The sequence below is a fragment of the Cherax quadricarinatus genome, chromosome 63 (genome assembly GCF_038502225.1).
Source record: "Cherax quadricarinatus isolate ZL_2023a chromosome 63, ASM3850222v1, whole genome shotgun sequence".
Classification (NCBI taxonomy): domain Eukaryota; kingdom Metazoa; phylum Arthropoda; class Malacostraca; order Decapoda; family Parastacidae; genus Cherax; species Cherax quadricarinatus.
This window is the reverse complement of record NC_091354.1, coordinates 22,118,545-22,141,810: the sequence shown is the minus strand read 5'-3', so window position 1 is coordinate 22,141,810 and position 23,266 is coordinate 22,118,545. Positions and strand designations below refer to the sequence as shown.

At 39.0% G+C, this 23,266-nt stretch overlaps 1 protein-coding gene across 1 annotated transcript in view; it reads right to left on the bottom strand.

Moving 5' to 3' along the window:
* The window catches only part of LOC128698274 (uncharacterized), a 930,221-nt gene that overhangs the window by 622,434 nt on the left and 284,521 nt on the right, over positions 1–23,266 (bottom strand). Inside the window, exon 3 of the mRNA XM_070098682.1 lies at positions 5,086–5,227. Within this exon, the coding sequence (XP_069954783.1) occupies positions 5,086–5,227 (142 nt within the window). The remainder of the gene's footprint in view (positions 1–5,085; positions 5,228–23,266) is intronic.

Here is a 23,266-nt window from a genome sequence, read left to right as displayed (position 1 = left end):
GTGAGAGGGGAATGAGGGAGGTTGGTGAGAGGGGAATGAGGGAGGTTGGTGAGAGGAGAATGAGGGAGGTGGTGAGAGGGGAATGAGGGAGGGTGGTGAAAGAGGAATGAGGGAGGGTGGTGAGAGGGGAATGAGGGAGGGTGGTGAGAGGGGAATGAGGGAAAATAGAAGTCCAACGTTGAAGGTTTGTGGGTGAGCGTGGGAGTATTGAGAGGATCAGAGGATAGACAGGGAATGTGGGAGGATAGTGGGGAGCTGTGGGAGAAGAATGGGGGATATTAGGAGGATGAGGTAGTGTAGAAGGATGTAGAGAGAGGGAGTGAAGAGAGATTGTAGGAAGATGGTAGGAAAGGATACTGGAGCAGTGTGGAAGGATGTAGAGAGAGAGAGAGGTATATAAGTAAAAGGTTAGTTGTATGTGACAAATGCAAAAGGAATTAGATGATGAATGGAGTACAAGATAGATAATGTAGAATAAAGGAATAATAATAGGATGAGCAGGTAGAGGAGGAGAAGAAGGATGAGGAAGATGAGGAGGTGGAGGAAGAGCAGGAAAAAAAAACGAAGGGAGTGGCGATGTTAAACTCAAACCTCGCAAACTAGAAGAGCACACGGCACTGTTGTATAAACACACACACACACACACACACACACACACACACACACACACACACACACACAGGTGGAGAGAGACAGGATGTTACAGAGATGGGACACAGCAACAAGGCGTCACAGTTGGATGTTGAGACTCAGATAAATCACAGGGATGTTAGGAGGTATTTTTTCAATCACAGAGTTGTCAGGAAGTGGAATAGTCTGGGAAGTGATGTAGTTGAGGCAGGATCCATACACAGCTCTAAGAAGAAGTATGATAAAGCTCATGGAGCATGAAGAGTGGCCTAGTAGAGGCCAGTGAAGGGGCAGGGCTAGGAGCTGAGACTTGACCCCTGCAATCACAACTAGGCGAGTACACACACAAACACAGACACAAACATACACACACTAACTTCCCCACACCCCTGCTTTACCCAACATGTCATAAATTATTCACGTTATCTAGCCTACTGGATGGATGCTGATCAGGAGGTAGCTAGCAGCCAAGTAAATGGCGCAGCTCACAATGTTAGGAAGCGTAAGTGTCGAGTGTGTTTAAAGGTTCATGGCCTCAATACTAATGGTTTCCTCAGCAAGCAAGGTAGCTCTTCTGGTTCGGGATGTCCCCCCATGAAAATTAATGACCCTCAGCCACTTTAAAACCTTGAACACACACTAACAGATCTCATCTCATATGATATTAGATTCATTCAAAGCAACAGCTACCAGGACCCTCCCACGTATTCCCAAAGCAGCCCGTCCACACGTAATTGAGAAACTCACAGACCTGAGAAAAGTAAACGAAAGTTCCACTATCCTCAATGTTCTTCCAATCATCAAGGTATGACACACTGTTCTTCTTTTTGTTGTAATGATTGCTTTACCGCGCCGGAAAATTGTTGCAAGTCGCTAGTTTCAACGATCATTGAATCATTAAGAGATTTTCCGAAAACTGACAACTTCGTTAGTCTTCCTCATTAACAAAAAATGAAAGAGGCAGAAATCTACTCGTTCCCCTGAAAGTGAGAACATCAGAGTCCAGGTGAACAAAAAATATGAAAAGGGCAACACTGTAGGTGGAATCAGGATAATCACCAGCGAAGATATAGTTGCCACCAGGGATGCTGACACTGCTTAAACACTGAGAAAAAGGAAACCCTGCCAGGAAAACCATGGGCACTAACAGTTCTAACACTCCAGCGGCCAGCAGCAACAGCCTGGTTGATTAGGCCCTGATCCACCGGAAGGCCTGGTCGTGGACTGGGCCGCAGGGGCGTTAATCCCCAGAATACCCTCCAGGCAGACCCCAGGCAGGTAGACCCCAGACAAATATTGGCACCTAGCAGGAGCTGGACAATGTTGCCTCATACACCGAGGCACCAGACTTATTTTCAAAGTTATTTCATCAAATCCTGCCACATGCAGTGGACAATGAAAGATTTGAAATGCTTAACAATACACAAACAGGCGAAATTATTTACAAACGTTATCTACGCCCAAAGCAAGATTCGAACCTGCAAACTCTGTATCAGAGTACACAGTATTTTACCACCCTTAGCGCCGACTAAGCGCCCATATTTATCTGGTGTCTGGTTTCGTGGTAAAATACTGTGTACTCTGATGCAAAGTTTGCAGGATCGAGTCCTGCTTTGGGCGCAGATAATGTTTGTAAATAATTTCGCCTGTTTCTGAATTCTTGAGCGCATATATATATATATATATATATATATATATATATATATATATATATATATATATATATATATATATATATATATATATATATATATATATATATATAAGGATAGAGTATATGTATATATATATATATATATATATATATATATATATATATATGTATATATATATATATGTATATGTATATATATATATATGTATATATATATATATATATGTATATATATATATATATATATATATATGTATATATATATATATATATATATATATATATATATATATATATATATGTATATATATATATATATATGTATATATATATATATATATATATATATATATATATATATATATATATATATATATATATATATATATATATATATATATGCCCACCTCCTGGCAGTGAGAGCCTCTCATGCTGGGAACTTTCTGTTAGCTGTTCCCAACTCCAGCCTTGGCACACGCCTCGACCCACAGACCATCCGCATTGGTGTTGCCCTTCGACTTGCCGCCCCTATTCTCGCCGAACACAGGTGTATTTGTGGCAGTGAAGCAGCAGACCGATTCGGGTACCATGGTCTTGTGTGCCGTAAATCCGAGGGAAAGATTGCAAGACATGAGGAGGTTAATAACATTATCAAGAGGAGCCTCACAACAGCTGGATGCCCAGCAGTAAGGGAGCCACCCCAACTATGCAGATCTGATAGCAGCCAGAAGCGTCCAGATAGTATCACCTTTCAAGCCTGGACAGATGGGAAGCAGGTGGTGTGGGACTATACATGTGCATCTACCTTGGCTGATACCTATCTCCAATACACCAGGGAGGAAGGAGGGGCAGCTGCCAGCTTCAGGGAGTCCCAAAAGTCTAGAAAATATGGAGAACTTGCCCATCATTATATGTTTGTTCCCATAGGCTCAGAGACCCTTGGCTCATGGGGAAAGAGTGCATCTAATTTCCTTAAGGAGCTGGGAAAAAGACTCATCAGGGTAACTAGGGATCCCAGGGCAGCTAGTTTTCTGTTCCAGGGGCTCAGTGCGGCTGTTCAAAGGGGTAATGCCTGCTGCATTTTGGGCACACGCCCCAGCTCTGAGGAGCTGGATGAGATTTTCGCCTTATAATCGGTGATACACACGTAACAACATGTACCGTATATGCCACCTTTATATTAACAATGTATCTCTTAAATCTTCTGTGCCATATTATGTAATAAAATATTCCTATTGGTAAAAAAAATAGTTTAAAAGATGGGGTGGTAGGGGAAGTGGAATATTCAAACGGCTTCAGGAAGAAATCCAAATATTCCTCCTTGAAGCCTTTTTATCCACTTCTCCGAGGCTATGGGTCCCACAATTTACACCAGAGGTCGACCCCATCCTATATATATATATATATATATATATATATATCTCTATATATATAGATAGATATATATATATATATATATATATATATATATATGTATATATATCGTGCCTAATAGATAAAAACTGGTCAATTAGCAAGAACTCATTTTAAATTAAGTCCTTTCTAAAAAATTCTCTTATACATTAATGTTAATGTAAAAGTTTAGAAATTTGCTCTAAAAGAATCTTAGAAAACTTACCTAACCTTATTATAACAAACGCAATTTATTTTAGCCTAACCCAACTAAATATATTTTAGATACGTTTACAGTAATTTAATAATAAACAAACAATGAAATATATTTTTTTCGTTACGTTCAGAATGATTTTGGCGAAATTATTGCATACAAAAATTTTCGCTTGTCCTATATGGCCAGATGAGCGTTGCTATTTAAGCCAAGATCGCAAGTTCTGCCTATTCGGCACGATATACATATCGCAAACACTACGTTTGGAGTGACTGTGTAGTGTACAGTTGGATGTAGAAATTATGCATATTGTAAAGTGTGGCACAGAGCTAGTGTACTGGTATGTATGACAGTAAACCAAAACACAATACACAGGGTGCAGCACAGAGTTCACATACACTCTTCAGTGTAACAGAGATATCACAGACAATACACACGGGAGTGTGACAAAATCACGTACACTGTACTTGCTGTAACACAGAAGTGTGTCACAAATCACTCACACTGTACTTGCTGTAACATAGAAGTGTGTCACAAATCATATACACTGTACTTGCTGTAACACAGAAGTGTGTCACAAATCACTCACACTGTACTTGCTGTAACACAGAAGTGTGTCACAAATCACTCACACTGTACTTGCTGTAACACAGACGTCATATACAGTGTATGTGGTGTGTCACATATGGAAGGGCTGTAAAAACAAAACACTCAATTTCCACAGCAAATTCTGCAACAATATGTCAGTCAGAATTTACGAGGCTTCAGTTTGTCACAGTCTTGTCACTCAGTGTGAGATTTGAAGCGGCAATTGGAATGCGCTGACTAAATTAAGCTCACTCCAAGTCAATACTTTGTTTACACTATGTGTCACTTAATATTTATACAAGTCTTTCTCTTCCAACTATAGTGAGTAGAAGACTTGTTGCAGAATGAGCTTTAACTGAGGCAACGTTTCGCTCTGTGGCGACCGTTATGTTATGTATCACGTGATGCAGCTCTACATAGTGGAAAACAGTATTGAAATATAAGCTTGTTTCGCAAAGTGAGTTCTTACTCAACTGTGGAATTGTTTACCCACCCATCCTTCCTCTTTCCCACCCTCCATCCCTCTCTTCCTCCTCTTCTTTCTTTTCTCCCTCCCATCGTCTCTGACTAATACCCATCCTTGTTGGTCAAGATATTCTCTACTTACCTAGGACGACCATGAAGACGGAGCGTGTTTCAGTTCTGAAGGACGGGTGTTCAGCGATAACCTCGCACTTGTACTCGCCCGTGGCTGCCGAGGTCATGCTAGTGATAGAGAGTGTAACTTGCGTCTCCGACCGTGACACTTCCTGTGGGGCAGAGAGTGCTAGTGAGTGGAGAGAGTGGGAGAGAGTGGGAGAAGCAGGCAAGGTGAGAGTAACAGAAACAACACATTTAACAACGTACAAGAGTGTCCACACTATAGTGTACACCGTCTAAACTCACTGAACTTAAAAGGTGCAATATTGTAAATAAAGTTAAACAAGATTACTCGGTGAAATAATTTAAACATAAGTAAATCGCATTTAAAACAGACGCCAATCGAAGTGAAGTTTTACTGGTACATAAAACTCGAATATCTTCCGGGAAGTAACACAATAAACAGTGATGCTGTCAGTTCAATTCAGCCGTGCACGAGCAAGATGGCGCCGTGGCTACAAGACAGAAATACCTTGTCAGTTAGGATTTTGAGCGGCGAGAAATCCTCTGAATGGAGAATACGTTTATTTAGGTTTAAATACATAAACAAAGTCTGTAAAAAAAAAATGTGTGATTCTTGAAGCAATTTGACTATGTACTCATTTTGTCTTGAATGAAAGAGGTTAGTCTTATTGGAAATTTAATACTATTGATTATATATATATATATATATATATATATATATATATATATATATATATATATATATATATATATATATATACACACACAAGTATTTGTAAGAGAAATACAGTACTTTATGAATTTTTATTCATAGTAAAAAAAGGCTTACGATTTTTTAGAATAATCAGAAATAAAAGGAAAAATTTATTTAATTAGAAATGTAGAATTATAATAATCTATGTTATGCCAAAGAATGTTTATCAATGAAAAAATATACATTTAAAAATATATAAATAATTTATAGAAATTGGAAACATCGTAGACTATCATATTAATCAAAGGGAGAACGATATTCTGCCTATTTAATTCTAAAGTGATATACATCCATTTAATAAAGGTAAATGCAGCGTATATTATGCATGACAGAAGTCAGGAGACACGTGAAGGGTAATGCACCATTAACCACCCAAGGCAGTAATGAACTATAAGTGCGAATTTAATTAAGAATTATGATAAGTAATTTGTTTCCCCACAATATAACGTCATTCATGTTGTTTACTGTGTATACATACATTTTTTTTTTAATAAACCATACGTATCCCACCAAAGTTGAGTGATCCAAAAAGAAAAAGTATTTTCTTTTTGCATTTAGTAATTTGAACAGAAGGGGGTTCTCAGCCCCTTGCTCCAGGCATTTTAGTCGCCTCTTTAGACACGCATGGCTTACGGAGGAAGCATTCTTTTCCACTTCCTACTTCCCCATGGGGAAGTGGGAAAGTATAGTAGAAGAAAGTAGAAGAAATCCTGGGCGAATGTGTAAGTATATATGCATGTACATGCATGTGTATTGTGACCTGTATGTTAGTAGAAGCAGCAAGATATACCTGTTATCCAGCGTGTTCATGAGACAGAAAAAAGACACCAACAATCCTACCATCATGTAAAACAATTACAGATATACATACATTTTATTTTTTTTTATTATTACACTGGCCGATTCCCACCAAGGCAGGGCGGCCCGAAAAAGAAAAACTTTCACCATCATTCACTCCATCACTGTCTTGCCAGAAGGGTGCTTTACACTACAGTTTTTAAACTGCAACATTAACACCCCTCCTTCAGAGTGCAGGCACTGTACTTCCCATCTCCAGGACTCAAGTCCGGCCTGCCGGTTTCCCTGAACCCCTTCATAAATGTTACTTTGCTCACACTCCAACAGCACGTCAAGTATTAAAAACCATTCGTCTCCATTCACTCCTATCAAACACGCTCACGCACGCCTGCTGGAAGTCCAAGCCACTCGCACACAAAACCTCCTTTACCCCCTCCCTCCAACCTTTCCTAGGCCGACCCCTACCCCGCCTTCCTTCCACTACAGACTGATACACTCTTGAAGTCATTCTGTTTCGCTCCATTCTCTCTACATGTCCGAACCACCTCAACAACCCTTCCTCAGCCCTCTGGGCAACAGTTTTGGTAATCCCGCACCTCCTCCTAACTTCCAAACTACGAATTCTCTGCATTATATTCACACCACACATTGCCCTCAGACATGACATCTCCACTGCCTCCAGCCTTCTCCTCGCTGCAACATTCATCACCCATGCTTCACACCCATATAAGAGTGTTGGTAAAACTATACTCTCATACATTCCCCTCTTTGCCTCCAAGGACAAAGTTCTTTGTCTCCACAGACTCCTAAGTGCACCACTCACCCTTTACCCCTCGTCAATTCTATGATTCACCTCATCCTTCATAGACCCATCCGCTGACACGTCCACTCCCAAATATCTGAATACATTCACCTCCTCCATACTCTCTCCCTCCAATCTGATATCCAATCTTTCATCACCTAATATTTTTGTTATCCTCATAACCTTACTCTTTCCTGTATTCACTTTTAATTTTCTTCTCTTGCACACCCTACCAAATTCATCCACCAATCTCTGCAACTTCTCTTCAGAATCTCCCAAGAGCACAGTGTCATCAGCAAAGAGCAACTGTGACAACTCCCACTTTATGTGTGATTCTTTATCTTTTAACTCCACGCCTCTTGTCAAGACCCTCGCATTTACTTCTCTTACAACCCCATCTATAAATATATTAAACAACCACGGTGACATCACACATCCTTGTCTAAGGCCTACTTTTACTGGGAAATAATTTCCCTCTTTCCTATGTACTCTAACTTGAGCCTCACTATCCTCGTAAAAACTCTTCACTGCTTTCAGTAACCTACCTCCTACACCATACACCTGCAACATCTGCCACATTGCCCCCCTATCCACCCTGTCATACGCCTTTTCCAAATCCATAAATGCCACAAAGACCTCTTTAGCCTTATCTAAATACTGTTCACTTATATGTTTCACTGTAAACACCTGGTCCACACACCCCCTACCTTTCCTAAAGCCTCCTTGGTCATCTGCTATCCTATTCTCCGTCTTACTTTTAATTCTTTCAATAATAACTCTACCATACACTTTACCAGGTATACTCAACAGACTTATCCCCCTATAATTTTTGCACTCTCTTTTGTCCCCTTTGCCTTTATACAAAGGAACTATGCATGCTCTCTGCCAATCCCTAGGTACCTTACCCTCTTCCATACATTTATTAAATAATTGCACCAACCACTCCAAAACTATATCCCCACCTGCTTTTAACATTTCTATCTTTATCCCATCAATCCCGGCTGCCTTATCCCCTTTCATTTTACCTACTGCCTCACGAACTTCCCCCACACTCACAACTGGCTCTTCCTCACTCCTACAAGATGTTATTCCTCCTTGCCCTATACACGAAATCACAGCTTCCCTATCTTCATCAACATTTAACATTTCCTCAAAATATTCCCTCCATCTTCCCAAATTTTACCAGAAACAAAGTTTTAAGTATTGTGATATTCAGAATGAGTTAAATATAGTGTTTACTAGAGATGGAACTATTCCAAAATATTTGCCGATATTGATACCGATACTTTCGATCGATACCGATACTATTCCTCTCCTCCTCTGTTCTATGTAATGTGTCCAGCACATGTTGGTGTACACTTCCATCCCGGTTTGCTCAAGTCCATTCTGTCTCCGCTGAAAACACTTCCTTAAATCTCGTGTTGAGTTCCTCACATACATGATGACTGACCAAGAAACCTGCGGAAGTGTTACTGAATGCTGCCCTTGCTCTCAGCTCACCATCTTAGAAAATTCTCTCAATATCAGGTTCATTTAGCAACTTCCGAATTTAAGGTCCTGTGAAGATACCTTCCTACAGTAAGGTATCATTAAATTTAAGGTCCTGTGAAGATACCTTCCTACAGTAAGGTATCATTAAATTTAAGGTCCTGTGAAGATACCTTCCTACACTATAGTATAATTAAATTTGGAAAACCATTCTTTCAGAAAGGTAAGCCCTACACTTCGTCTAAAGTTTCAATGAAGTTATTAATGAAGACTAGACTGATGCGTTAAAGAGGAAAATGTCCTCTGGATCGACTAATGGCTTGTGCTAAACTTTCTTCACGCCTGATGATACGGTTCTTGAGTTGGCCACGCATGTTGACTGTAGTGTTCCTTCGTATCTCAAGTGTGTCACAAGCACAGAAAACAGCAGTACTTTCTAAATCCACATTACAATCCCTGCAATAAACCAATTATTTTTAGAACATCACACAAACTGCTCATATTCAATTAGAGTGACAGGTTTTTGCATTGTGCCGTGTGTTTTTAGTTTCTAGCGAGAGCTAATGGCAGACTTGGTAGGATGTTGCTACTGTGAACCAGAGTGCCTTCAGACTTGTTTTCCTTGAATCAATGAACAGATGCCACATAGCAGGTTCATAATGTTTACCCAAAGAATCAAAATGTCCACTAACATCGTAACAGTAACGTACTGATTAATTCAGTTTAAAGAAAGTTTTTAGGCTTTTCTGTCGCTTTTTAAACACAATGATTCTTGTGTCTAGGTGAGATAAATTCCTCAGGCAGAATCTTGAACCGAGTAGCTCTAACTTTTCCCTGGCTCAATTAACCTCACATAAAAATTTTAAGGCCATTTTTACTCACTAGATGTGGTTCCTCGTTGTTGACTCCAGTCAGTTCAAACTCGGAATCTGAATAAGCGGCTTGTTCATTATACAAGGGAAAATTATCTTTACTGGATGGTGGAACTGCAACATTGAAATCCTCGGAATGCTCAACCTGTTTGAGTGCAGAAGGACGTTCTGGACATGTTGTGAATACGTTTTTCTTCTGTTGAAAATCCCGACACCCTTGTGATAGAGAAACAAAAATCAGTTGCGCAATCCCCTGGATCCCTCCATATCATCTGTACTGCAAATGACATGCGTGAGCTCCTTCTAGCAAACAACACGCGTAATGAGTTGCAGCAAATCACAGAACAGCGATGAGGTGCAAACAGCTTGTCCTGATCACACCAAAGTAGTAGAAATAGACTCCTTCCATAAGAGGAATGATGTTTCGGTTCTGCTTTGTCAGTCATGCTGCTACATATAAAGCACAAAAATATTTCTGTCATTTAAGCAACCAGGACGCATTGCAAGCTTATAAATTAACAGTTGAAAATACCAGTTACTCTGTTATAAAAAGAAATACAATCCATTATTGATTAAACATAAAGAGCCCAAGCAGTCAGGAGGTAAAAATATAATTTAAAAATAATTGAGGTGAAGGAGAAGTTATATTTCACTGAAATTAGATTTCAGCGTCCCAGAATTACTTAGAAGGATATGTTTTTCAACGTGATCTGAAATCTTTGTCGCCTAGTGATTTTTTTCCTTTCGTATTCGGTAGCACTGATTTGGAAAAAAATGTGAAACTGGATACAGTAGTGAGTTGATATGATTGCAATTTAGTGGAAATTCCATTGTGTGCAGTACTAACCTTTCTTTTTCAATTTACAGAGTTGCAGCATGAACACAAATTTTGAAAAATGCCGAGCAATGTACTATTCATTCGCGTGTTTACAGGGGTACCGGGATACCGGGAGTACCACTCATTGTGGTACATAATGCTGGGGTTACGGGATACCATAAATACCTCTCTTTCGCATCGTTATAGGGGGCACGGGTTATAGGATACAAGGGATTCCTTTCTTAAGATATTGGGTAGTGGGTTATAGGACAGGAATATACCTCTCTAGGATCACTGAAGACGGGCCTGGGTTATGGGACAGAGGGTTATTAAGTCACAAGTAGCTTGGGTTACTGGGGTAGAGGGGATACCTTTCTCTCTCTCTCTCTCTCCCTCTTTCTCTCTCTCTCTCTCTCTCTCTCTCTCTCTCTCTCTCTCTCTCTCTCTCTCTCTCTCGCTCTCGGATCACTGAGGTACTGGGTACTGGGGTTATGGAATGTGGATCTCAAAGGATTTTTCTAAGTAGAAGCTTTGTCAAGGCTGATAAAGTTCTTGCCAGCGCGCAGTCTTGTCTACAACGAAGTTAAATTCCTTACCAAATGAATTATACCAGTCTTGTCCGCACTGTCTGCCATCCAACATGCTATTCTTGGCCATATTATCATTGTTATTGTTATTACAATCATGAGAGAGCGTTAATCCCACGGGGGCTATGTATCACACAAGGAAATGATAGTCATTCAGACTCCATCTAAGGAATGGGAAATCGGGTTCAATTCCTTGAACCAAAACCCCCTCACCGATGTTCAGGTTCCTTCCGTGAGGGACCAGCCTACACAATCTCTCTTCATTATCAGAAGTTAAATCTAGTGTACCGTGATCAGGCAACCCTCCCAGTGCGACTGGGAGGTATAGGGGTACGTATTCTTGGCAGGTTTTTAAACCGTTTTATTTGCTTTTCTCCTGACGGGAGTTTTTGCAAGAGGATAACTATGAATGATTTAGAAATCCGACAAGTTGCTAAATAAGACACTTGTGCAACATTTAGATATCTTTATTCTGGAAACGTTTTGCCAACCAGTGGCTTCTTCAGTCCAGTGCAGAGAAAAGATGAAGAGTTTGAAGTAATCAGTCCCTCAGCCTGGAGGCGATGTGTTCAGTCTATCAATATTAATGGACTTGGTTTATCTACTGATGACTCTGCCTCCTGCTGCTTCAACTCACCTGTCTGCAGTATATAAGCCACTTCTCGGCAGATATCTGCGGAGAGTCATCGAGACTGAAGACTGAACACACCGACTCAAAGCTGAGGGACTGATTACCTCAAACTCTTCTGCAATGAACTGAAGAGCCGATGGCTGGTGAAACGTTTACAAAATTAACATACCCGTATGCTACACATGTGTCTCATTTATCAAGAGGATAATTACTATGGTTATGGTTCCGTTCCCTCTTTAAATTATATATATATATATATATATATATATATATATATATATATATATATATATATATATATATATATATATATATATATATATATATATATATACACACATTATTATCACACTGGCCGATTCCCACCAAGGCAGGGTGGCCCGAAAAAGAAAAACTTTCACCACCATTCACTCCATCACTGTCTTGCCAGAAGGGTGCTTTACACTACAGTTTTTAAACTGCAACATTAACACCCCTCCTTCAGAGTGCAGGCACTGTACTTCCCATCTTCAGGACTCAAGTCCGGCCTGCCGGTTTCCCTGAACCCCTTCATAAATGTTACTTTGCTCACACTCCAACAGCACGTCAAGTATTAAAAACCATTTGTCTTCATTTACTCCTATCAAACACGCTCACGCATGCCTGCTGGAAGTCCAAGCCCCTCGCACACATAACCTCCTTTACCCCCTCCCTCCAACATTTCCTAGGCCGACCCCTACCCTGCCTTCCTTCCACTACAGACTGATACACTCTTGAAGTCTACGAATTCTCTGCATTATATTCATACCACACATTGCCCTCAGACATGACATCTCCACTGCCTCCAGCCTTCTCCTCGCTGCAACATTCATCACCCATGCTTCACACCCATATAAGAGCGTTGGTAAAACTATACTCTCATACATGCCCCTCTTTGCCTCCGAGGATATATATATATATATATATATATATATATATATATATATATATATATATATATATATATATATATATATATATATATATATATATATATATATATATATATATAAAATATATGTCGTGCCAAATATGTAAAATTGGTCAATTAGCAAGAACTCATTTAAAATTAAGTTCTTTCTAAAATTTTCTCTTATGCATTTAAAGATACATTTTTTCATTAATGTTAATGTAAAAATTTGTAATTTTGCACCAAAAAAATCTTAGAAAACTTGTCTAACCTTATTATAACAAACGCAATTTATTTTAGCCTAACCCAACTAAATATATTTTAGATTTGTTTACAGTAATTTAATACTAAACAAACACAGTGAAATATATTTTTTTTCGTTAGGTTCAGAATGATTTTGGCGAAATTATCGCATACACAAATTTTCACTTGCCCTATATGGCAAGATGAGCGTTGCTATTAAGCCAAGATGGCAAGTTCTGCCTATTCGGCACGACATATATATATATATATATATATATATATATATATATATATATATATATATATATATATATATATATATATATATATGTATATATATCTGCTAAAACTTTTGTGCCGAAGCCATTAATAAATCGGACTTTGTTTTTTCCATATTTATTTTTAGGTACTGTATGCGAGTATCAAGAAAAAGTGTTATTCTTTCAAGGCTTTTTCTGAATGGGAGGTTAGGTTAGTAAGCCCGTTTCTCCTCACTTTCTTGGTGTGTGTTTATGTTTACTGTTTTTCACAACAGCAGCAACTGTTTTGTTGCTTCTGTTGCTGCTGTTATTGCTACTGTTGCTAATGTTGCTTGTTGCTGTTCTTGCTGTTCTTGTTCCTGTTGTTGCTGCTACTGCTGCTGCTATTATTGCTGCATTAGTCAGTAACTTCCCATGGTTATCGTGTGTAACTCCAGGCTGGCGAAGTGTGCTTCCTGGAGCGAAGTTTTGCACATTTCCAAGATGCAGTTGCAGCCCAAAGGTCACTTCTGCAACACCGGTGTACCATTCCTTGCAAATTCAGGCATTTCCTGGGCTGGGTATTTCTACATTTCTTGCCTGTTGTGGTTCGTGTGTTTCCATATGCACATATTCCCGTGGGATGTTATTTACATATTTTGGGTTTTATGATGGCTACGTTTGTGACAATTTCTGTGTTGCTGTCACACACTTTATTTCTGTCACAATTTTTCTTTGAATATGTTGCATCGACTTTAGGTATTTCTTTATCTTACAGCGCTGTTTATCTTATACCAATATATATATATATATATATATATATATATATATATATATATATATATATATATATATATATATATATATATATATGCAAAACAAACAACCACTGTGAAAGATTAGTGAAATTCCAAGCGCTTTCGCGACTTCTCACATTATCAAGGAAGTAGAAGTCACGAAAGCGGTTGGAATTTCACTATTCTTTCACAGTGGTTGTTTTGCATATTCTCATATATCCTGTTTACTGTGATCTTATTGCGCATTATATATATATATATATATATATATATATATATATATATATATATATATATATATATATATATATATATATATGTAAATAAAATATATCTATTGGTAAAAAAGAATGAAAAGATGGGGTGGTAGGGAAAGTGGAATATTAAAACGGCTTCAGGAAGAAATCCAAATATTCTTCCTAGAAGCCTTTTTATCCACTTCTCCGAGGCTATGGGTACCACAATTTACACCAGAGGTGGACCCCATTATTGGGGTCCACCTCTGGTGTAAATTGTGGTACCCATAGCCTCGGAGAAGTGGATAAAAAGGCTTCTAGGAAGAATATTTGGATTTCTTCCTGAAGCCGTTTTAATATTCCACTTTCCCTACCACCCCATCTTTTCATTCTTTTTTACCAATAGATATATTTTATTTACATATTATGGTACAAAAGATTTAAGAGATACATTGCTGATACAAATATGGCATATACAGTACATGAAGTGTGTGAGATACATATCTAGTACATATTGTTACGTGTTTGTCACTGATTATAATGTGAAAATCTCATCCAGCTCCTCAGAGCTGGGGCGCGGTGGCCTGGTGGCTAAAGCTCCCGCTTCACACACGGAGGGCCCGGGTTCGATTCCCGGCGGGTGGAAACATTTCGACACGTTTCCTTACACCTGTTGTCCTGTTCACCTAGCAGCAAATAGGCACCTGGGTGTTAGTCGACTGGTGTGGGTCGCATCCTGGGGGACAAGATTAAGGACCCCAATGGAAATAAGTTAGACAGTCCTCGATGACACTGACTTTCTTGGGTTATCCTGGGTGGCTAACCCTCCGGGGATTAAAACTCCTAACGAAATCTTATCTTATCTCTTATCTTACCCCTCTGAACAGCAGCTCTGAGTCACTGGAACAGAAAACTAGTTACCCTGATGAGTCTTTTGCCCAGCTCGTTAAGGAATTTAAATGCACTCTTTCCCCATGAGCCAAGGGTCCCTGATCAGGCCTATGGGAACAAACATATAATGATGGGCAAGTTCTCCATATTTTCTAGACTTTTGGGACTCCCTGAAGCTGGCAGCTGCCCCTCCTTCCTCCCTGGTGTATTGGAGATAGGTATCAGCCAAGGTACATGCACATGTATAGTCCCACACCACCTGCTTCCCATCTGTCCAGGCTTGAAGGGTGATACCATTTGGAAGCTTCTGGCTGCCATCAGATTTGCATAGTTGTGGTGGCTCCCTTACTGCTGGGCATCCGGCTGTTGTGAGGCTCCTCTTGATAATATTGTTAACCTCATGTCTTGCAATATTTCCCTCGGATTTACGGCACACAAGACCATGGTACCCGAATCGGTCTGCTGCTTCACTGCCACAAATACACCTGTGTTCGGCGAGAATAGGGGCGGCAAGTCGAAGGGCAACACCAATGCAGATGGTTTGTGGATCGAGGCGTGTGGCAAGGAGGATTCGTACCGAGGATTAGAGGATTCGAACCCATGTCGTTTTGGCCCGCATCATGGTGAGCGAAAATTAAGGAGCACTGCTACAGGCCTACTATAATAATGTTAGTAGAATTACCAATATAAGAACATAAGAAATAAGGAACACTACAGCAGGCCTACTTGCCTATGCGAAGCAGGTCCAATTGTCCTTCCGGTTTAAGCCAAGTAATGTTACACAAGTGCAACTAATGTGGCATTTTCTGTGGCAACGTTTCGCCCCTGGAGAGCGAAACGTTGCCACAATTAAATATCACATTAGTTGCTCTTATGTCCTATTACCTAACCCAGGTCTACAGACCTGACTTAATCAGGTCTAGCTCACACCCACCCACACTCACTCATACTTGTCAAACCAATTTTTAAAGCTACACAAGGTTTTAGCTTCAATCACTATACTTCGGGAATTTGTTCCACTCATCCACAACTCTATTACCAAGCCAGTACTTTCCTATATCATTTTTAAACCTAATTTTTTCTAACTTGAGATCATTGCTGCGAGTCCTCTCCTGGTTAGATATATTTAGCACGTTATTTACATCCCCTTTACATGTTTCTGTTTCCCATTCATACGTCTCAATCATATCTTCGTTAATTATGTGTTTCTAGAGTGCAGATTCAGTTCCCTCAGTCTGTGCTGGAATTAAAGATATCTAATACGTGGTATCAGCTTTGTCATCCTTTGTACGTTTTCCAGGTCATTTATAACAAAAAAAAAGGCACAATACCGTGACTGGAACGATACATAAATAACCCGCACATAGGAGAGAGGAGCTTAGGACGACGTTTCGGTCCGACTTGGACCATTTAAAAAGTGTGACTTTGTAATGGTCCAAGCCGGACCGAAACGTCGTCGTAAGCTCCTCACTTCTATGTGCGGATTATTTGTGTATTGAAGAATAACCTGAGGAGTCCTGTTATTTATTCCTCTTGATATGAATCCAAGAATTCTCTTCGTTTCATTTCAAAAATTTACGTACTGTTGTCTTGCTTTTACATTACTGCTAACCGGAACTCCTAAATCTTTTTCACATACAGATTGGTTAAGATCTACATTAATTAGTTTAAAAGTTCCGTAATTACTTTCTTTCCCAAGGCTTGGAACTTTGCATTCATGTATATTAAACTGCATCTGCCACCATCTTGTATTCAGATTCTTATAATTTCAATTCAATGAAATTAACTATAATTGTAAGATTACATAGTTTAATTTACTTATAAACATATTTATCTCAAGAAAATATATTAAAGCTTTTTCAAAATTCATTTATGTACGTTTAAATGTTATAAATTAAATTTTAATATATATTTTTTAAGAACAGTTTTGTCAATTAACCCTAAATTTTAAAAATTAAAATGTGAAGTTAAATTCTTTAGATCAATATTAAATTTATATTATTTTCAGCATTAAATCGATTTTATTTTCTAAACTAGTTTAATTTTTGGAAAATATTAGATTTTTAAAATGGCCTCAACCAAATTGTTATTCCATTAACATGGATTACGTCTTTTAAACCCAGTGGGTCGTACAGTGACCCTGTTCCTTCATTCCTTCCTTCTTCCATTCCTTTTTCTTTCATCCTTCCTTCCTTCTTTCTTCCTTCTTTCTTCCTTCTTTCCTTCCATCCTCCCCTCCCTTCTTCATTCCTTCCTTCCTTTAAGGAAGTTTACATAAACAACGTAAACTTTATATATAATTCGTATATTTTTACTTAACACGTGTGACTGTCTACACATAACACGTCTGTCTACACATAACACGTGTGACTGTCTACACAACACGTGTGACTGTCTACACATAACACGTGTGACTGTCTACACATAACACGTGTGACTGTCTACACATAACACGTGTGACTGTCTACACAACACGTGTGACTGTCTACACATAACACGTGTGACTGTCTACACATAACACGTGTGACTGTCTACATATAACTAGCATGGTTATTTACATAAGACATCTTAATGTGTACATGTAACATATGGATGGTTACACATAACAATTATGGTTATTGCAAACACACAAGGTTGTGTACATATAACATGTTTACATATTTGTTTACCTGCTATATAGCATGTGTGATTGTTTACATACAACACTTATGTTTATTTATAACTCAGATTGTTGTTTGTATATAGTTGGTGTGGCTGTTTATAACTGATGTGGTTTGTTACTTATAACTTATGTTATTTACTTATAACTCATGTGGTTAACTTGTAACTCACGTGGCTGCAGTAGTATGCAATATTATCTTCTCTCTCTCTTGTCAATTTTATCTTTATCAAAAAATTTTACCACCTTTTTTAAAAATTAATGTAACATTTATGAAATGTGTTGATTAATCATCTATTTGACGAAAGAAAAGGATTTCCAACTGACGTATTGACACTGCAGTGACTTGGAATGTGGATCTCATCAACGAGTTGATTACTCTGTGTTAGGCGAGTAATGTGCGAGTTTCATGTTGTGAGAAGAATATCGCATCTCCGCTCAATTAAGTTGGAGATGTGACATGACTAATGTAGAGATGCAGACTCAAGGTAAAAGTGTTTTTAGCTACAGAAGAACAGGTTTCCCTTACATGTAGTGAATTACTAACGGTGCCCCGTAGCCTGGTGGCTAAAGCTCTCGCTTCACACGGAGAGTGTCTGGGTTCGATTTCCGGCGAGGCTGGAAACATTAGGCATGTTTCTGTACACCGGTTATGTTCCCTATCAGTAAAATGGGTACCTGGGTTTTATTCGACTGGTGTGGGTCGCATCCTAGGACAAAACTGACCTAATTTGCACGAAAATGCTCTGAATTACAAGCGGCTTTCTATACAGTGGTGTATCGGTATACCTTATACACGTACTTGCAGTAAATATATTATTATTATTATTATTATTATTATTATTATTATTATTATTATTATTATTAAATGTGGAAAGAAACGTTGTATATCTCCGAAAGTAAATATTCAACTGCTTTCTGTGATTTTTTCTATCACTACTTGTCGGCTGTACATTCATGTACTGACGGAAAAGGTTCACTGAGGCCTCGGGTCATCCTCATACTAATATCCAGAATAATTTAATTATTAAAGCAATATTAATTGTATATTCTCGGTGTATATACCAAGATAAAGATACACCTCTCAGAGTATATGCAGTGTGACATATCTTTTGATGCATACTGTGGGATGATGATGATGATGATGATGATGATGATGATGATGATGATGATGATGATGATGATGATGATGATGATGATGATGATGATGATGATGATGATGATGATGATGATGATGATATTATTATTATTATATTACTGCGTGCTATTTAAGGTCTTTTTTACTGAGAATAATGTTCTATTCATCGTTCCACACTACAAAACCGATGAATAGAATTAACACTGAATTGACTATAATTCATGCTTAGCCACAAGGTAATCACCTCACGTCTGCGTTCATCGTAGCAAAACAAAGAAATCAATATTATACCTCACACTGTGCACCTCTAACTATCCATTCACCTGATGCCTCGCATACATGGTCGGTTTTAAATAGAGTTTTTGATTAGGTTGAGAAAATCTGCGCAAACTAGACGTATTTTAGTCTCTTCACGATCCAAGAGATATATTTCCTTACACCCCATAGTCCTTGCTCTCTGTACCGCCCATATCTCCAGCTCCTTGTACCTCAAAAATCCATATCTCTTGGCCCTTATACCTAAATGTCTATCATTCTTGCTCTCTGTGCCTTCATAAACCAAATCTCCTACACCATGTGTCTCGGTGCCCAAATCCCTTGTTCTAAAAAGCCAAAACATTTAAGAATAATATACAAATACATATATTTAGCACATATATCTGCAGCACATTGTATTCAGCAGAGTGTCTTCTGCAGCACATAGTATTCAGCAGAGTGTCTTCTGCAGCACATTGTATTCAGCAGAGTGTCTTCTGCAGCACACTGTATTCAGCAGTGTCTTCTGCAGCACATAGTATTCAGCAGAGTGTCTTCTGCAGCACATTGTATTCAGCAGTGTCTTCTGCAGCACATTGTATTCAGCAGAGTGTCTTCTGCAGCACATAGTATTCAGCAGAGTGTCTTCTGCAGCACATTGTATTCAGCAGTGTCTTCTGCAGCACATAGTATTCAGCAGAGTGTCTTCTGCAGCACATTGTATTCAGCAGAGTGTCTTCTGCAGCACATTGTATTCAGCAGAGTGTCTTCTGCAGCACATAGTATTCAGCAGAGTGTCTTCTGCAGCACATTGTATTCAGCAGAGTGTCTTCTGCAGCACATTGTATTCAGCAGAGTGTCTTCTGCAGCACATAGTATTCAGCAGAGTGTCTTCTGCAGCACATAGTATTCAGCAGAGTGTCTTCTGCAGCACATTGTATTCAGCAGAGTGTCTTCTGCAGCACATTGTATTCAGCAGAGTGTCTTCTGCAGCACATAGTATTCAGCAGAGTGTCTTCTGCAGCACATAGTATTCAGCAGAGTGTCTTCTGCAGCACATTGTATTCAGCAGAGTGTCTTCTGCAGCACATAGTATTCAGCAGAGTGTCTTCTGCAGAACATAGTATTCAGCAGAGTGTCTTCTGCAGCACATTGTATTCAGCAGAGTGTCTTCTGCAGCACATTGTATTCAGCAGAGTGTCTTCTGCAGCACATTGTATTCAGCAGAGTGTCTTCTGCAGCACATTGTATTCAGCAGAGTGTCTTCTGCAGCACATTGTATTCAGCAGAGTGTCTTCTGCAGCACATTGTATTCAGCAGAGTGTCTTCTGCAGCACATTGTATTCAGCAGAGTGTCTTCTGCAGCACATTGTATTCAGCAGAGTGTCTTCTGCAGCACATTGTATTCAGCAGAGTGTCTTCTGCAGCACATTGTATTCAGCAGAGTGTCTTCTGCAGCACATAGTATTCAGCAGAGTGTCTTCTGCAGCACATAGTATTCAGCAGAGTGTCTTCTGCAGCACATAGTATTCAGCAGAGTGTCTTCTGCAGCATATAGTATTCAGCAGAGTGTCTTCTGCAGCACATTGTATTCAGCAGAGTGTCTTCTGCAGCACATTGTATTCAGCAGAGTGTCTTCTGCAGCACATTGTATTCAGCAGAGTGTCTTCTGCAGCACATAGTATTCAGCAGAGTGTCTTCTGCAGCACATAGTATTCAGCAGAGTGTCTTCTGCAGCACATTGTATTCAGCAGAGTGTCTTCTGCAGCACATAGTATTCAGCAGAGTGTCTTCTGCAGCACATAGTATTCAGCAGAGTGTCTTCTGCAGCACATAGTATTCAGCAGAGTGTCTTCTGCAGCACATAGTATTCAGCAGAGTGTCTTCTGCAGCACATAGTATTCAGCAGAGTGTCTTCTGCAGCACATAGTATTCAGCAGAGTGTCTTCTGCAGCACATAGTATTCAGCAGAGTGTCTTCTGCAGCACATAGTATTCAGCAGAGTGTCTTCTGCAGCACATAGTATTCAGCAGAGTGTCTTCTGCAGCACATAGTATTCAGCAGAGTGTCTTCTGCAGCACATAGTATTCTACAACACCGCAACAAAAATTTAATATTTTTTTTTTAAAAATCAGCTGCGGTTCCGGTGATGGATGTGAATATTAAGATTATCAGTAATTGTGTCTGAATCCAACGATTCTGTTTATTTTATAAATTTGGACTTAATCTTTGTAAACTTATACAGTGTCTTTCTTTACATGGAACGCATAAGCAATATTGTTTTGAAGGCGATTAAAGAAGGTATTCGCTAGTTTAGTCAGGAAATAAGTATTACTGCTTATTTAATAAAATTGCTAAATTGCTTTTAATTGAGATCTATGACAAGGTGAACTTTGCTTTCTGGAAAACCCGCCTGGAATGAAAGTTTGAAGCCGATCAGAAGAGGCATTCTCCAGTCATGGCATTAATTCCAATGATTCCAAGTTTTACACGTTAATTTATTACAATGACCAATTTTTCCCCACGAACAATTAAACATTGAAGAATTCCAAAAGATGGTGTAGTTAAGTATATTTTACGTGATTTAACTGTAATAAAAATTTTAAGCTATTTTACACATGCCGCTGGTACCTGCATATCCTATAATTATGAATTATATTTTCCACCGTCGTTGAATTGAGAAACTGCTATTTTCAACGTTAAAGTCAATCATGAAGAAGTATTGATGCCACCAGAGCCATTCTAGGATGCTGGGAATGGGTCGTGCAACTTGTGTCAAAGAGCACATGCACATGAAAATTGTTCCAAGAATTTTGCCCTAGTTACCGTACGTCAGTGTTGAGAGTTTGAAGCCCATCAGAAGAGGCTTCGTTGTGTTATGAGAGACATAAAAACGAAAAATTATATATGAAAATTAGAAAAAAATTCGGGCAACCATTTAAAGGTCGCCCTTCTGGGAGATACCTAATAAAGCGAACTGACGCTTATACGGTCCAGTAACTAGCGTCTAAACTCGGTATATCATTGTTAAAAGTTTAAACCCAACCAGAAGAAGCATTTTCATTGAATTACTCTGAAACTAATTCCCCATTTCCATAATCAAACAGGTTAAAACCACTAAAACCCACTTTTGAGCATGATACTACAACTCCGATGATTTGAAACCGATCAGGAGACGCATTCTCCAGTTATCGCACATAAAAAATGCAAAATTTCATTAGAGCAAAATACACGAGTGCATAAAGTGTACGCCGCTCAGAAGGATTTATTAAAGTGTACGCCGCTCAGAAGGATTTATTCTCTAGTTATCACACAGAAACCAATGATATCTTATTTTATAAGTATGTTAGAAAACTGGCTCATTTGACACTGCGTATTATTAATCGATATTTAATCGTCACTTAATCAGGCACACCTTTCTTGTAATGGATAAGACTTTTCCTCTTTGCCCCACAACAGTCTGAATTCATGGCATGGATTCAACATGGTGCTGAAAAGATTCCTTGGATATTCTGATCCATGTCATCATATCATCATGCAGTTGCTGCAGATATGTCGGTTACACATTCATGCTAAGAATCACCCGTTCCTGCACATCAGAAAGGTGGTCTGTTGGATTGAGATCTGGTGACCCTGAAGGACACTGGAGTAAATTAAACTCAATGTCATTTTCGAAGAAATAGCTTGAGATATGTTTCGTCATAATGCACATTATCCTGCTGGAAGTAGCCAATGACAGACTGTTGCCATAAAGAGATGTTCAGCAGCACTACACAGGTAGGCTGTGGTATTTTACGATGCCCACTTGTATTATGCATCCTAATGTATGCCAAGAATGCGTCCCCCACACCATTACGCCACCACTACCAGTCTGAACCATTCATACAAGGCAGGATGGATCTATGATTTTATGTTGTTTACGCCAAATTCTGGTCCTACCATCTACATTGAAATCGCGATTCTTCAGACCAGACAACTTTTTTCTAGATGAATGGTTCAGAGAACCGACATGTTGATAAATTAGACACATGTGCAACTCTTGGGTATCTT